Raw genomic sequence first — 15,476 nt, forward strand, 5'->3', positions numbered from 1 at the left:
CGCGATCTCATAAAAACCTACCAAGCAGCAGAAAGTTAAGAATAAAATGTCTGGGAGAGGTGGGAAAATGTTACTGTCGGTTCCAGACTCCTAAGTTGGGGTGGGGGGTGGGGCAGCACATAAAGGGGCCTCACTCTTATTTCTGCTGTCCACACTTCTGCTGGAAAAGGCATGCTTACTTGGGAGCAAGCCCCCTTTAAGCTCAGTGGGGCGCGTACGTTTTGAGTAGACACGTATACAGTTGCGCTGCCCATGAACAAACGCTTATAGACAAGCTCTCAAAAGTGCAGGAGCCATGGAAACGTTTCTTAGGGACATCTTCAGCATGGGTAGGCAAACTAAGGTCCTGGATCAGGTCCAATTGCCTTCTGGATCCAGCCTGTGGACTGTCTGGGAGTCGCTGCGTGGATCACCAGCATGCACGTTCTTTCTCTCTCCTTCCCTCTCCCTCCCACGGCGGCAGCACCTCCTCCCTTCTCCTGGCTTCTCCCTGCCCTGCCTAGAGGAGGATGGGGCTGAGCTTGGTTGGTGCCAGCAGCAGAAGTGCTTGAGCGGCCGCCATTTTAAGCAGCCCCTCTCCAGAGCCCTTTCGCACACCGCTCATTGTCCCTCTGCCACCGCCAGTCCCTGCCACTTGCAAGACACAGGTAAGCAGCCACTGGGGCTTGTGGTGCTCTTGGATCTCCCCCCCCCAAAAAAAAAATTATAGTCCAGCCCTCCACAAGGTCTGAGGGACATTGGACTGGCCCCCTGCTGAAAAAGTTTGCTGACCCCTGATCTTCAGGATAAGGCGCACAGATGTAGTCAAGAGGGTATTCTTGTTCCCTGGGTTCACACATGCACATTCAACCACTTGGTAAATGCATTGAGTGGCACTGCTGAAAATCAAGCGTTGGGCTTAATACCACTCTACGGAAATGTACGTGGGAACCAACCCCTCGTCAATGCCCCAATTTGGATAGCAGGTGCTAGGTCGCGTGTTGCCTTTTAGAAAAACGACACCAGCTACTATTTTGTACTGAACACGGTATGTGTGTAGGAGAAAGCAGCTTTCCTGGAGGTCACATGACCTGCATCAGATCATGGAGATAATGGGAAAGAGGCTTCCTTTACTTCACAGGAGGAGCTGATTTCGAGGGGGAGCGCCCACTGTAGGAAATGGGACAGGGCTTCTTCTTCTTCTTCTTCTTCTTCTTCTTCTTCTTCTTCTTCTTCTTCTTCTTCTTCTTCTTCTTCTTCTTCTTCTTCTTCTTCTTCTTCTTCTTCTTCTTCTTCTTCTTCTCAGTCTCCCCTTTCACCTGCAGCCCCAAAAGCAGCTCCCATGCTGTTCCAGTGGGTCAGCCCATCCTCTGGAAGAGCTTTCAAGAGACAAAAGGGGTAGGGGAAACTATGGGGAGATCATCCCCTTTCCTTTAGTGGGAGCTCTTCAGGAGCAGAGTTCCAATTATGGGAACTCTGGTTTCCAGCGCTAAAAAATTCTAGTTATACTTTAAGCATAAGAAAGCAGATCTGGTGCTTACATATTATGCAAAATATCTTTTATTAACATATCCATTATTTTTTAAGGAGAACAGTTCCCAACCCTTCCCTTCTCTTCTCTGCATTAAAATGCTCAAAATCTGAGTAAAGTGATGCAGACAGCCGCATTATGCACACAGTTGGATTATTTCGCTGGGTGATAAAGAATAGCGAAAGTGTTTGCCATGCTCCTGAAGCCACAATGATCTTGAAAGCAGAGATTAGTCCATTTAAAAGAAGAATTCTAGGGCTTTAATTGTACATTCATTTCTGCCTAGCGATAATACGTTTTGATAGTGCTACAGTTCATCATTGCCTGCATTTTGCAAAATATGTGAAAAGCAATTTCCTTTATTGAAAGGGTTTTGATTTTCTTGGGGGTAAAGGATATCTGCTCCCACTATCCAAAATGTATAAAAACGGGTCAAATGCAGCCTTCTTTTACATGAGCAGGAGGCAACTGATTTGAAACATAAAGGAAATTTCACTCCTAAGCTTTATTATCAGGGACAAGCTACCAGCTTGCACATTCTTATCAACTGCATTCAATCGGGTTCTATACCGTAGCTGAAAATGGTGCTCTCGCACAAAGGCTATGTTTTAGATATCATACTAAACCATAGTTTAGAATGATGAGAACAAGCCACAGTGAGACTTCGGCTCACATTCTCCCCTTCCTTCCTTCAGTGTGGCCTTCTGGCGGTTCCCTCACTGCGAGAAGTGAAGTTACTGGGAACCAGGCAGAGGGCCTTTTCAGTAGTGGCACCCTCCCTGTGGAACGCCCTTATGTCAAGGAAATTAACAACCACCTGACTTTTAGAAGACGTCTGAAGGCAGCCCTGTTTAGGGAAGTTTTTAATGTTTGATGTTTTATTGTGTTTTAAATATTCTGTTGGGAGCCGCCCAGAGTGGCTGGGGAGACCCGGCCAGATGAGTGGAGTATAAGTAATTAAATTATTATTATTATGAAAAGAAACTCAGAAGCTTTTGCTTCCAGTTACCACCAAAACCCTAAACTTCATCTTATCTTAACTATGCTTTTTCTATTATTAGCAAACCAGCTTCATAAACCATGGTTTCAAACACACATTAGGTAGATTAATCACCATTTGTCAATTAAGATAATATAACAAGCTGCTGCTAATCTAATCTGGAATCTTCTAAATTGCTTCTTTCTGCTGCTCTCTGGAGAAGGAACAGGAAGCACACAAGTTTACTCGAATTCTTGCTTGAAAAACAAGACAAAGCCCCCTTGGCTATTTGCATAATCCTTTAGCTCCTCAGCTAACATAATGGGCTGTTAGGAATCCTCTGTGACTAATCCAAGATAGATGTTTCTATGCTATTTTGAAAGTCCAACTGAAAAAATAATCTTTGAGGGGTCATAGCCACATAATGAATTGAATGCAATTATTTAGGTTTTCGGAAGGGCTCCTGATCCCTCTCTGCTAACATAACGGGAGTGATTTTATCCAATTCCTCCTTCTTTCTGCATCCAGTGAAACTCTGCTGCCGAGGATCGGGGGACGTCAATCTCACCCAACAGCATGAAAGTTGGTGTGGGGGATTCTTACATTCACGGACGGGTGCAATTGCATACAACCCAATATTCCAGGCATCCAGACTACACAGCATATGATAAAAAATATTTAGAACCAGCAGAAATCTGCAGGAACCTGGAGTTTGGGACGTGCCAATACATTACTTCCGTTTACCATATATATATATATATATATATATATATATATATATATATATATGTATAAAAATAGCCCTGTAATTTCTTTAAGTCATTAGCAAATATTCCAATTAAAAAGTTGAACTTCATATATATCCAAGTGAGAAGCAAAGATTTTGAGCACTTCAGATGAAGTATCTGAATTTACACAATGCAGCTGAAAACGTGTACTTACCTTGGTGGCAGCCTTTGAGGAAAAAGTAATTTCATCTATGAAATGGATAATATCTCCTGGGTGGAGTCTATCAAAGTACTTGGCACAGATATCATATGAATGCAGCCATTCAGCCATGGTTTCTGGAGCTCTTTTAATAAGATGGGGGTCCCCATCCCAGAAGAGTTTTTTGATCCAGATGGCATAGACAGAGCTTGCGGAAAGCATCCTTCCATCTTTTTCTGGGATTTTAGGAGCAAGCTTGGAAATGGATAAAATGTTTTGACTTGTGAGGACAGGACCCAAAGCTTCCAGGGGACTCACATTGTCTTCCGTAAGCTTTTTGTAATTGAGACCTAACAGCGGAAAGAAATGAGCAAAAGTCCTTAAGTTAGATCGTTAAATATCGGTATCGCAACTAGCAAACTCTAATAACATAATAGCACATATATGTCAAAATATAAAGCCTAGTTTCACACAAACAATTGCAGCTCTTAAACATTTCTTGTTACAAAATTTAATATTTAAAAAGAAGTCTATTCTCCAACTTCAAAATCTTACCAGATCTATTTTAAAACGACCAACAAGCAGGTAGCATATAACGTTTGCCTTCATGAGAGCATATTGATACAGTTTCTTAGAATTTTATCACTCCACTGCCCCATAAATTTGATGCACATTAAAATATACAAATGAGGCTGACACATACTTACTAAGTATTATCCATAAACATCCTACACAAAAGCAAGGGAACGCAAGTATTTTTTTCTGGGTAAGTTTGAAATTTATTCCTTTGGTTTATGTAGATGAAGAAAAGCAAGTCTTAATTCAAGTTTTAAGCATAATTCAGATATAGCAAGTTTCCTGTGTTTGCACATTCCCGACAAATAAATGTTACAACTGCTGTAAAATACGATATTCAACATATACTAGATGCATGAACACCCATTTTAACATCGCATTTTGTTGTTGCAACAGAGTGCCCCTCCCACTCGCAATGAGGGGAGGACAAACATCACATTTTGCGAATGGGAAAAAAAAGGAATGAGCGTAGCAGATACAAATGTAAAAGGCAAAATGTCAACTTTGTGTACCTGGTGCAACTGCCTTGAATTTTTTCAGCAGGCGTATGTGTGTTTCGGGCTTGATAGCTGATTTCACATGTTCAGGACAGGCACAATTCTCAAGGAGTGTGAAATAATACAGCAAACGTTGATGATCTCTGCCTTCAATAGTCGGGTATACGTATTTGGCCATATGTTCATGAAAGGCTTCAGGAATTGTGTTCAAAGTCTCAAACAGGCCAAGACTTTGGGCTCGTTCTTCTATAGCAGTTGTGGATAAACTGCGTAGGGAAATGGAACAAATTTGGTCACTGCAAAGAACAGGGCACAAGTTCCTGTGTCTCCCACCTTAAGTCATAGAATCATAGAGTTGGAAGAGACCACAAGGGCCATCCAGTCCAACCCCCTGCCAAGCAGGAAACACCAAGTCAATAGCTATCATGCAAATTCCACATTCTAACTTTGTAGTAGAGGCTGAGACATCAAGATTATGCATGGCGGGATTTTCATGAAGGGTGTTACTTTGCACTGCCAGTAAAATTGCAGACTGTTGTCTACAAAGCAAGTGGTACTAAATTATGAACAGGTTTTCCCACTGACAGTTGTAACAAGTATTACTCTTAAGAGTATGTTTTTAGTGACAAAAGCTCAAGTGTAAGTTGCTTGCTCATAATTACATTTTACCAAATCTCTCATCGAGGTGGGTATTCGAGTTCTTCCCGACATGATTTTTTTAAGGAAAAAAAATCAAGCTTTCAAGCTAACTCATAATTTGCTGATGTTTTGCAGACTTCTGAAATTATATATCACGCAAACACATCTTTCCGCACACACCCTTTTAATAGTTACTCTGGCAAGTAAACCAATTTGGAATGAAAGCACCGGGAGAATAAGCACAAAACAGAAAGAGAAATCCAAAATGGAGCAGGAAAACATTCTTTAGAAATATGCATTATGCAAAAACAGAAACAAACAAACAACACATTTTCTTAGGTGAATAGTTTCTTGCATCAAAGAGCTATAATTTCTCAAAATTAGCAGGGAGTTGATTCCCCCCCCCTAACAAATATGGGTTCAATCATTTGGATGCTTTCAGAGTTTTCACTTGGTTACTCAGCTTTCAGCTAGCCTTCCTTAAACCCCCTCCTCCCTCTAGGCTTCATCTGCTGGCTGGCTGTTATCTGTCTCCATCCCCCAGGCCCTTGCCACCTCCATCACCATTCTGCATGTCCCCTGCTTCCCCCTCCTCTTGTGAGGGTGACCACCTGGTACTGCTTCAGCTTCCCTTCCTCACCATCTTTTGTTCCTTAGGTTGCCTGCTTTGCCCAATAGGGATTTTGTTTGTGCTACTTGCGTAACAGGCTTCTGCTCCAAGCTTAAGCATTTAAATATCCATCCTGTTGCCAATGCTTCCGGACAAAGTTTCTTTACTGCTGCAGAATTCACTCTAATACCTAGTAAACACGTTGGGTGGTTTGTGTGTGTGTGTGTGTGTGTGTGTGTGTGTTTAATTAAGCTATGTGGTTGCTGGGCAGTTTGTTGACTCCACTAACTTGCCTGTGTACTGCTGAAATCTTATTTAATAGGGATAGAATTGGCTGGTGGTGTCAAAAAGGCAATGAAGCCTACATAGCCCGACCAGTTTGTCTGTAGCTTTCTACTCTATGGTTCAAGTGGGACAACAATACATTTGAAGAGATTTCAGTGACGTGTGGACCGAGGAAGGACCAATGGAGCCTGTTCACTCCCCCACTCCTATGAATTTTTTGATGACACCTCTTCAGCCTGGGCTAGCAAATAGGTTCCAGTGGAAAAAGGCAGACAGGGGTGCTGAAAAACTCACACATCTTGAACATTACATGGACAGGTGCTGGATGATGGTGGTGAATATTGTTGCCAAAAGGCAAAGTAAAAAATTAAGGTGTCTTGCAACAGAAAAATAAACTAATACAACCCCATCTCAACCCAACACAAACTATTGCACAACGTCTAACAACACACTAAAATGGATTAGAACAACAAACTAAAACAAAGGTGGTATCAGAAGTTAATCCTTATTCAGGATATCATAACTATGGACTGCCAGTTATACTTTAGCGAAGAGGGACACAAAACACCACCAGATACTGCTTAATACAATCAAGCCTAGCTAAACCCATGTTGATTACCACCAAGCCAATATTCTAGTTCAGGGTTTCCCAAATTTGGGTCTCCAGTTGTTTTTGGACTACAATTTCCATAATCCCTGACCACTGGTCCTGCTAGCTAGGGATGATGGGAGTTGTAGTTCAAAAACAGCTGGAGACCCAAGTATGGGAAACCTTGTCCTAGACTTTTAAGAACCAAATGCTAAATAACATTTTAGAATTCAACACGGAGAATGCCAGCATCCACATTTGATGCAAATGCATTCTTTTTACCAGCCACCAAATAGTACCTTTTATTCAATCAATGGCTACAGGTGTTTTATGATATTCATTGTCAACAACCGCATTCAATACTCAGCTGGCTGAACAGTGTGACTTTGTATTGGCTAGAGGTAGAGAAAATACTTTTAAAACCATGCGTAGGTGGTATTTGATGCTACAAAGATTGTTGTTGTTGTTTAGTCGTTTAGTCGTGTCCAACTCTTCGTGACCCCATGGACCAGAGCACGCCAGGCACTCCTGTCTTGCACTGCCTCCCGCAGTTTGGTCAAACTCATGTTCGTAGCTTCGAGAACACTGTCCAACCATCTCGTCCTCTGTCGTCCCCTTCTCCTTGTGCCGTCAATCTTTCCCAACATCAGGGTCTTTTCCAAGGATTCTTCTCTTCTCATGAGGTGGCCAAAGTATTGGAGCCTCAGCTTCACGATCTGTCCTTCCAGTGAGCACTCAGGGCTGATTTCCTTAAGAATGGATAGGTTTGATCTTCTTGCAGTCCATGGGACTCTCAAGAGTCTCCTCCAGCACCATAATTCAAAAGCATCAATTCTTCGGCGATCAGCCTTCTTTATGGTCCAGCTCTCACTTCCATACATCACTTCCATAGTGATGTATTGCATCTACAAAGATGCAATAAGATTAATGCGCAGGCCTCACTGCTAGGCTGGAGAGGTTGCAGATATATTTGGGATTGTTTGCCAGAAGTGGTGGATCTCTGGTGCTGGTTGCACATTTTGGACTGCAGTACTTCAGGAAATAAGTTTGATCACAAAACAGATTGCACAATGCACTCCACAATTAGCTTTATTAACGATCTTCAAGGATGAAATAAAGAACCTTTTTACACAAATAAATGATCACATTTCTGCTGGTTGCAGCTTGACAATCGATTGCTCAAAATTGGATAAGGTTTGGATAATTTACACTTGACTGTTTGGAAACAGAAGGTTTGTACAATTACTCTTAGGGAAAAGCTCACCAAACAAAAGAACTAAGTGAACAGCAACAGAAAATGACTTTATGAAAATATGGTACTCTTTAATAATATATGGACCTGAAAATGATTTTGGTATTGCCTCCTCGGGTAATATATGCCCAACTATGTTAGGGATGCTTTTGAATTATGGTGCTGGAGGAGACTCTTGAGAGTCCCATGGACTGCAAGAAGATCAAACCTATCCATTCTGAAGGAAATCAGCCCTGAGTGCTCACTGGAAGGACAGATCCTGAAGCTGAGGCTCCAATACTTTGGCCACCTCATGAGAAGAGAAGACTCCCTGGAAAAGACCCTGATGTTGGGAAAGATTGAGGGCACTAGGAGAAGGGGATGACAGGGATGAGATGGTTGGACAGTGTTCTCGAAGCTACGAACATGAGTTTGACCAAACTGCAGGAGGCAGTGGAAGACAGGAGTGCCTGGCGTGCTATGGTCCATGGGGTCACGAAGAGTCGGACACGACTAAACGACTAAACAACAACAACAACATGTTAGGGTAGGTTTGGTTAGCTTCTGTATGTTATTTTCATGGTGGGAGGGAAGGATTTCTTCATGTCTGCTGTGGGCGTTTTCCATATTGTTACACTGTGATTTATTTTTGAATTCTGTCTCGGTTGAATCTCACTTGGGCTCTCAGCAATAATGGTAAGCAAAGTAGAATGAGCTGCTGGACTTACCCGCTGTCACTGAAAAGGAATTCCAGGTGTGTCATGTAAACTTCCCAGAGCGGGACATCGTACCGTTGTGCCAAGGAGAGAGCTATCCTATACACATTTTCTTCAAGGGTTCTGTTAAGGAGAAACAATAAAATACATTTTTTGGGGGGGGGACCCTGTTTGATTAGGCTTCCAGGATATAATCAATAGGAGAACTGTTTAAGGAAGAAAACTGATCACTTTTCAGCACGCCCATGCAGTCCATTTCCATAAGCAGGCCCAACAGCAGTAATTCCACCATCTTTCATTTCTCCTCAAAGTATAATATATTAGAAAGTGATGAATTCACAGAGAGAGAGAGGTTTCAAAAACAATAAATGGGAGAGAGCAACACTCACTTTTCATAAATTTCTTTATTAAGAGTAAAGGTGGCTGCTGTTTTGAACCATAGGGCATTATTTATGTAGTTGAGCATGAAAACTTCATCACTTTTAATACAGAAGAATCGTGAAATTGCAACATGAACTACTAACTGTTATCAAAGTCCCTCCAGGGCATAAACACTCCTATTCCTTTCCCCATCTCACAATTCCTCTTATCGAGCATGTGATGTCAAGGAATACCAAGCAACATGGAAGGTATCAGATTTGACCAAGCCCCTAGAGAGCCAAGCCCTTTTCAGCGGGTTCGGTGGTCTTGCTGCTAACCATTTTGCTATAGTTCAGAACATTCCCCTGCTCAAAGCTGAAAACAACACGAGAACAGGCCTTTTCTGTGGTGACTCCCCATTTGCAGGGTGCTCTCCCCAGGGAGGATTGGCTGGTGTCTTCATTATACACCTTTAGGCACCAGGCAATACTGTTCCTCTTTAACCAAGCCTATGGCTGATTAATATTCTACAGTCTTTTAAATGTATCTGTGGGAAGGGGGTTTTCTTGTGTTGTTGTTTTGGTTTAATTATTTACTGTGTTTTATCTTCTATTTGATTCTGTCAATTGCCCTGAGATCTTTTCATGAAGGGTGGAATACATGTTTAATTAATTAATTAATTAATAATAAACAAGGACAACTATATTTGGACTCTGCATTTTCCTCAGAGTCCCCTACTATCTCCAGTGGAACCTCAGTTTTCGAATGTAATCCATTCTGGAAGACCGTTCGACTTCCAAAACGTTTGAAAACCGAGGATCAATGGGTGGTTGGCAAAATCCATTGAAAAAAAATGGAAAAACACATAGCGGACGTCGTTTGACTCCCGAGGCGCATTCGAAAACGAAAGCAATTACTTCCGGGTTTTCGACATTCGGGTTCCGAATCATTCGTCAATGGAAACGTTCGAGAACCGAGGTTCCACTGTATCAGAGTTGTGTCCGTAAGTAGCTACCTATCTCTGAAGGGAAAACAAAAGCTTCCTGGACCTGAGATTGCAGCACAAGAAAAATAGGTGAGAACAGGGGTAGCCGCCCAGATGTTGTGGACCTACATCTCCCATCATCCCTGATCATTTGCCCTGCTAGTTGGGGGTAGTGGGTACTGCAGTCCTAAGCATCTAGAGGGCACCACTTTGACTAACATTGGATTAAAGAAATGCATAAGAATTTACAAGCACTGTAGGTTCTGAAACCAGAGTTTAACGGACGTCAGGAGCCGATTCATCCTGAGAACCTCCCCCCCACCCCCCAACTCACTCTCTGTAAAAACATGTTTTTGCAATCAAAGCTCTTGGATACAGATGGCAATCCATGCTAAGAAGAAGTCACCTACAGAAGTAATTTTTATAGCCTCTATAAAATATATTCAGCAGATGAAGACAACACTACGCAAGGCAAGGAAGCAGTAAGCCATGGAATGGGACAGCTGTTTTCTCAGTATTATGTGGTCGCCAAGGTTGGGTGATATCCGGTTTCCAACATCGTAATATATCACTAGCTGAACATTGCCATATACCGATATATCATGATGTCTGAAATAAGGATGGAGCTATATAGAGGCATTGGCTGGCTTCATGGGTTTCCCCGTATCATGACTTTTTGCTGGTGCCTGCTCTTGTGACTCTCTGCCCCTGAGCCGGCAGAGTTATCAGGAGCTGCAGGAATTGAGAGAAGCATTGGCTGGCTTCATGTGTTTTGCCACATTGTGATTTTTGCATAACACCCAAACACCCACCCCTCATGATTTGTGGCATATTTCCAGGTCAAAAATTATGAAACCGGTATCACTATATGGACTTCAAGCCAGTTTTGGATCATATTGACATATCGCCCAGCCCCAGTGGTCACCCTGCAATGAGAATAGGCATGGGATTCTAATTTTGACAACACAACGAGCGTGCATTTGGCTACCCAGTTACCATGAGTTAAGGAAACCCAGTTATTGCCTATTACACATGAAACAATCTCAAGGCAACCTGATGCAAGATGGAGTCATTCGCAAGGTATGTTACATGCAGATGCTCAACTTAAAGTTACTGAACATTCTTAAACCCTGGCTTAATTTGAAATGTACAGACATTTCAGTTCTCTATGCCTTTCAAGCTACTTGACTTCTAGTTTAATAAAGAAGCTAAAACCCATGTAGGGAAAGCCACAGGGGGACTGAAACGAACATGTGTGACAGAATAACCAATATATTCCTATGATATTTCTCTTGTGCCTTAAGATTTTAAGCCTCTGGGGAGTTTCTCAATCTTTGTAAAGTGCTACGTGCATAAATAACACTATATAAATAAGAAGAGACATTCAAGTGAATCTACATTAATAAGATGCACACCCATTTGAAGTGGGGGGGGGATGGACCAATGTGTAGTTCAAAATGTGTTACTGGCCAATGGGTCTCAAATAATGGAAGACTGGCTATTAGAGCCCACAAAGAGGTTAAAGGGGAACAATACTCTTTTATGTATTGATCCATGCAGCTGGACAAAACATGACTATGGCTGGGGGGGTGATGAATCCCATTGAAAAACAACCATGCAAACTGAGCGATGACTAATCAGGCTTTCTAAAGGTCGGTGTCGCTGAAAGTTTACTCTGCCAATTTGCAATTTAAATATGTCGTGTTAAAATAAATAAATAAATAAATGGACGAGCAGATTGTACTTACTCAGCCAGACCTAAAATGGTTTCCCTCTTGTACTGACCATCTGCTGTAAACCTCTGCACATCCACCCCTTTGCCGAGGCCTTGAAGAATCTGAGCCTGGGTGAAGTCCAAGAGCCGTTCGTTGTAATACTGCAGGTGTTTAATCAGAGTCGCTATTTCCTCGGGCCAGTCCGCACGGCTGCGCTGGGTAACGTGTTCCGTGACCATCTGAATCAACTCTTTGGGGTCAGCCTGCGGAATCGGTTGAGACAAAACACATGCTGATATTTGGAATTGTCAAACCAAGCTCATCAAACAAGCTTCATCCCGTGACATTTTCTAGCGGCCTGGCGAAACAATCTGGGAAATATCACCAAGCTTTAGTTCAAGACTTAGGAATTTGTACGCACATCATTTCTACTCTCTAGCAAGCGGGGTGTTCCTTTTTTTTTGCTCCACTTTCCACTCCTGCAGGTAGAGATGAAGATTCCTCTACCAGGAATGGGGGGAATTTCTAACTCTCCAGATGTTGCTGGACTACAACTGCCATAGCTGCCACCCACTTGTTTGTCAGTATTTTAGGAGGTCCAAGGTCCAGCATTCGCATTAGAGGCACCGAGTTCCACGCACCTCCCGCGTTGAGAGGAGGCTGTGAGGCCCTACGGGGCCCTCCACCACCATGGGGAGGCCCGGTGGGGTCTGGACCATCAAGATTGGGGGTTCACATACTTGGGGGGAATGGCGCATATGTGCTCAGGCCACAGGTACACAGAAATGCCCCCTCTTTTTAAAGCAGTAGAACAGGAATTCCTAAACTGCATTGCAGGGTACACTACAGTGCTTAGAAGAGGGGGAAGCAACTAAATGCTCCTGTGAGGCAATCTCCACGGAGAGATGATTAACTACTCCTCTGGATGGTTAATGTCCTGCCCTGCCTCTTCTCCCTCTGCCAGAAGTGGCTAATCTTGGTGCATCTCTTGAACACGGTTGGATTTTTCCTTCATTCCCAGTGCAGGTCTGCCCAGGCAGTTCCTCTCAAGGAGAATATAGCTCAGACTTTTACTCATGCTAAAAATTGACAAAGCTACTAGGGAGCTCAGTTGTGGTTGGCTGAATGGTGTGGGGCTGGTAGGTGGGTGAGACACTTGCATACTCTCCAACATTTCTCCAATAAAAATAAGGATGTCCTATTCAATAATAATAATAATAATAATAATAATAATAATAATAATAATAATAATTTTACTATTTATACCCCAACCATCTGATTGGGTTGCCCCAGCCACTCTGGATGGCTTCCAACATGGATAAAAACATAATAAAACATTTTTTTTTAAAAAAAACCTTCCCTATACAAGGCGGCCTTCAGATGGCTCAGGGGCTGGATAACTCCACACTCTCCAAAATAGGAACACCCTAAGTGGGACATTCCGGGATCAAATTAGAAACTAGGTCGGCTTCTGTAAATCTGGGGCTGTCCCTGGAACATAGGAACACATGGAGAGTCTGCACTTGGGGGCTACAACCAAGCAACAGTCTGCCTTGGGAGCTCAGTCTAGACATGAGAGAGCCCAGGCTTCACAGTGGAAGTCAACCTACAGGCTGCTTGGTGGCCTGGGGGCTTGGCTTGGGAGTGAGAATACCTCTTCCCTTTGGTTTGCTCTTAGGCTATAAAAGAGTGTCTTAGACTGGACTCTAGGATTCTTCTTCATATGTTAAAAGAAGGCTCTTTTGCATGTGTAAACGTGTTGTGTTTCCAATTTTTAAAAAGTGTGCAGAAGGCATGGCAAGCCCTGCAGGAGAATATTGGAAGGGTAAACATTTAATCACAAACGGTGTTGCAAAATAACAAGTTTATACAAGAGAGGCTAATCAAATCAGGGCACCAATGCAATATCTACTTGCGCTGAAAGGTATTTGTCAACATTAACAAAAGGAAACATATTTCTTCGTTATTAGCAAAAGTAGTTTAAGTGAACATTTGCTTTGCATTGCACATTGTGATAGAAAGTAAAGAGATTAACAGATCCCCAAGGTAACGATTAAAAATGGAGAGATTGCTAATTTGTGATCAGGTATTCCCTACTTTATATTCTAAATAGATAGGTAAGGAAGAACTCAAATATTAGCGCGCTTCCTTCCACTCCCTCTAAATAACGTCTGGCGGTGTCTTGTTTTTTCTCAGGGGCAACTTGTAACTTAATTGCTCTGAGTTTTGAAAAAATCCATTTTAGGCAATTGAAGAAAAATAAATGGCAAGGACAAGTAAGATATACATATTGCAGCAAGATGGAGAAAGGAAAGTAATTACCTAGCTATGTACTAAATTAGTTCCTTTGGAAATAAGTGCTTTAAAAATTTACTTACTTTGCAACCATATACCTGTCTACTCAGAAGTAAGTTTCATTAGAACAAAATTGTTGTCTTACCCACGGTCTAAACCTCCTACAGGAATAGACTGTGTAATTTTCATTAAAAAAAATTAAGTGACTTTTCTTTTAAAGGAACTTCTTTTTGGTCTTCCTAACACTTGCTCCAATTCCTAAAAAAAAGTCTTTCCCAAAGCATTTATAGCAGTGCACCATAGTTCAACGTTATGCAACTGTAGTTCCCAGGTTCAGATGAAACAGGAAACAATATCTAATGGGAGACACCTTGGTTTGTTTACCAACTCATGCTTAGCATGTGCATGCCTGCAAGCCAAAAGGCTCCTTCACATCTTGATTTATTAAGCCAAGACGTTATAATCTGAACTCTCCTAATCATTTTATTATGTAATCTTGTCTTAACAACTGGGAGTGAGAATGCAATTTTTTTTTTTGCAGTTGAAAGCAATCATTATTTTACACATAGTGATGTGTAAAAAGGTAAAGGACCACGGACAGTTAAGTCCAGTCGCGAACGATCATCTATTGTGTGTAGTGATCATCTATTCCTCCTCCCATGTTATAGTCCTCCTAAAATGCAGGGTGTGTGTGTGTGATGAATCACTTGAAATATGCTTCCCTCCCCGGTCTAGAAACAGGTGCCATCCACTAACAGATCAACACACACTGGTGTCTACCCTGAGAGAGTAACGAACCACGGTATATACATTTGTTGTTGTTGTTTAGTCGTTTAGTCGTGTCCGACTCTTCGTGACCCCATGGACCATATACATTTACCGGTATGGTAAATTGCTGTGTTCAGTCTTCCAAAAATCTGCTCCTCCCATACATTCTAAATGGACAAGGAAAACTTTGAAAGATGTAGGATGAGTTACAAACACATTTGGAAAGCTGCGGCAACTTCATACAAAGAAGCAGGAACAGAAGGGCATCCCTGCATGTTTAAGTCTTCATCACCATTGCACCCCACTATATTGAGTTTGGCATATGGGAAACTTGAGTGCTATGAAGTATTGGGAGATTTATAGGCAAATCAATGGGCAATGTTCATCCCCGAGTAGCAAAGATTAAAGCTTAGCTGAAGAATCAAGTTTAACTACAGTCAATATAGTAACTACTCTTAATTTCCCAGCTAGAAACACATTCATACTCTGTTAAGAAGACTGCATGCTGTTGAAAAAACTGTATCTACAACTGAATGTAACTGAAACTGCAGTATACAGTGGTACCTTGGTTTAAGAACAGCCCTGTTTACGAACTATTCGGTTTACGAACTCCGCAAAACCGGAAGTAGTGTCCCGGTTTGCGAACTTTACCTCAGTCTAAGAATGGAAGCCGAATGGTGGAAGGGCACTGGCGGCGAGATGCCTCATTAGGGAAAGCACGCCTCGGTTTAAGAACGGTTTCGGTTTAAGAACGGATTTCCAGAACGTATTAAGTTCGTAAACCAAGGTACCAC

General features: G+C 42.2%; 1 protein-coding gene across 2 annotated transcripts in view; it reads right to left on the reverse strand.

The window, feature by feature from the left end:
* NBAS (NBAS subunit of NRZ tethering complex) overlaps positions 1 to 15,476 on the reverse strand; it is a 174,642-nt gene that overhangs the window by 37,259 nt on the left and 121,907 nt on the right. For both annotated transcript variants that reach the window (XM_035109824.3, XM_035109823.3), the window contains 4 exons: positions 11,653 to 11,882; positions 8,572 to 8,682; positions 4,505 to 4,755; positions 3,432 to 3,766 (listed from right to left, as the gene is read on the reverse strand). In XM_035109824.3, the coding sequence (XP_034965715.3) occupies positions 3,432 to 3,766; positions 4,505 to 4,755; positions 8,572 to 8,682; positions 11,653 to 11,882 (927 nt within the window). The remainder of the gene's footprint in view (positions 1 to 3,431; positions 3,767 to 4,504; positions 4,756 to 8,571; positions 8,683 to 11,652; positions 11,883 to 15,476) is intronic.

This window comes from Zootoca vivipara, chromosome 3 (assembly GCF_965207765.1).
Source record: "Zootoca vivipara chromosome 3, rZooViv2.hap1.1, whole genome shotgun sequence".
In the NCBI taxonomy this organism is placed as follows: Eukaryota; Metazoa; Chordata; class Lepidosauria; order Squamata; family Lacertidae; genus Zootoca; species Zootoca vivipara.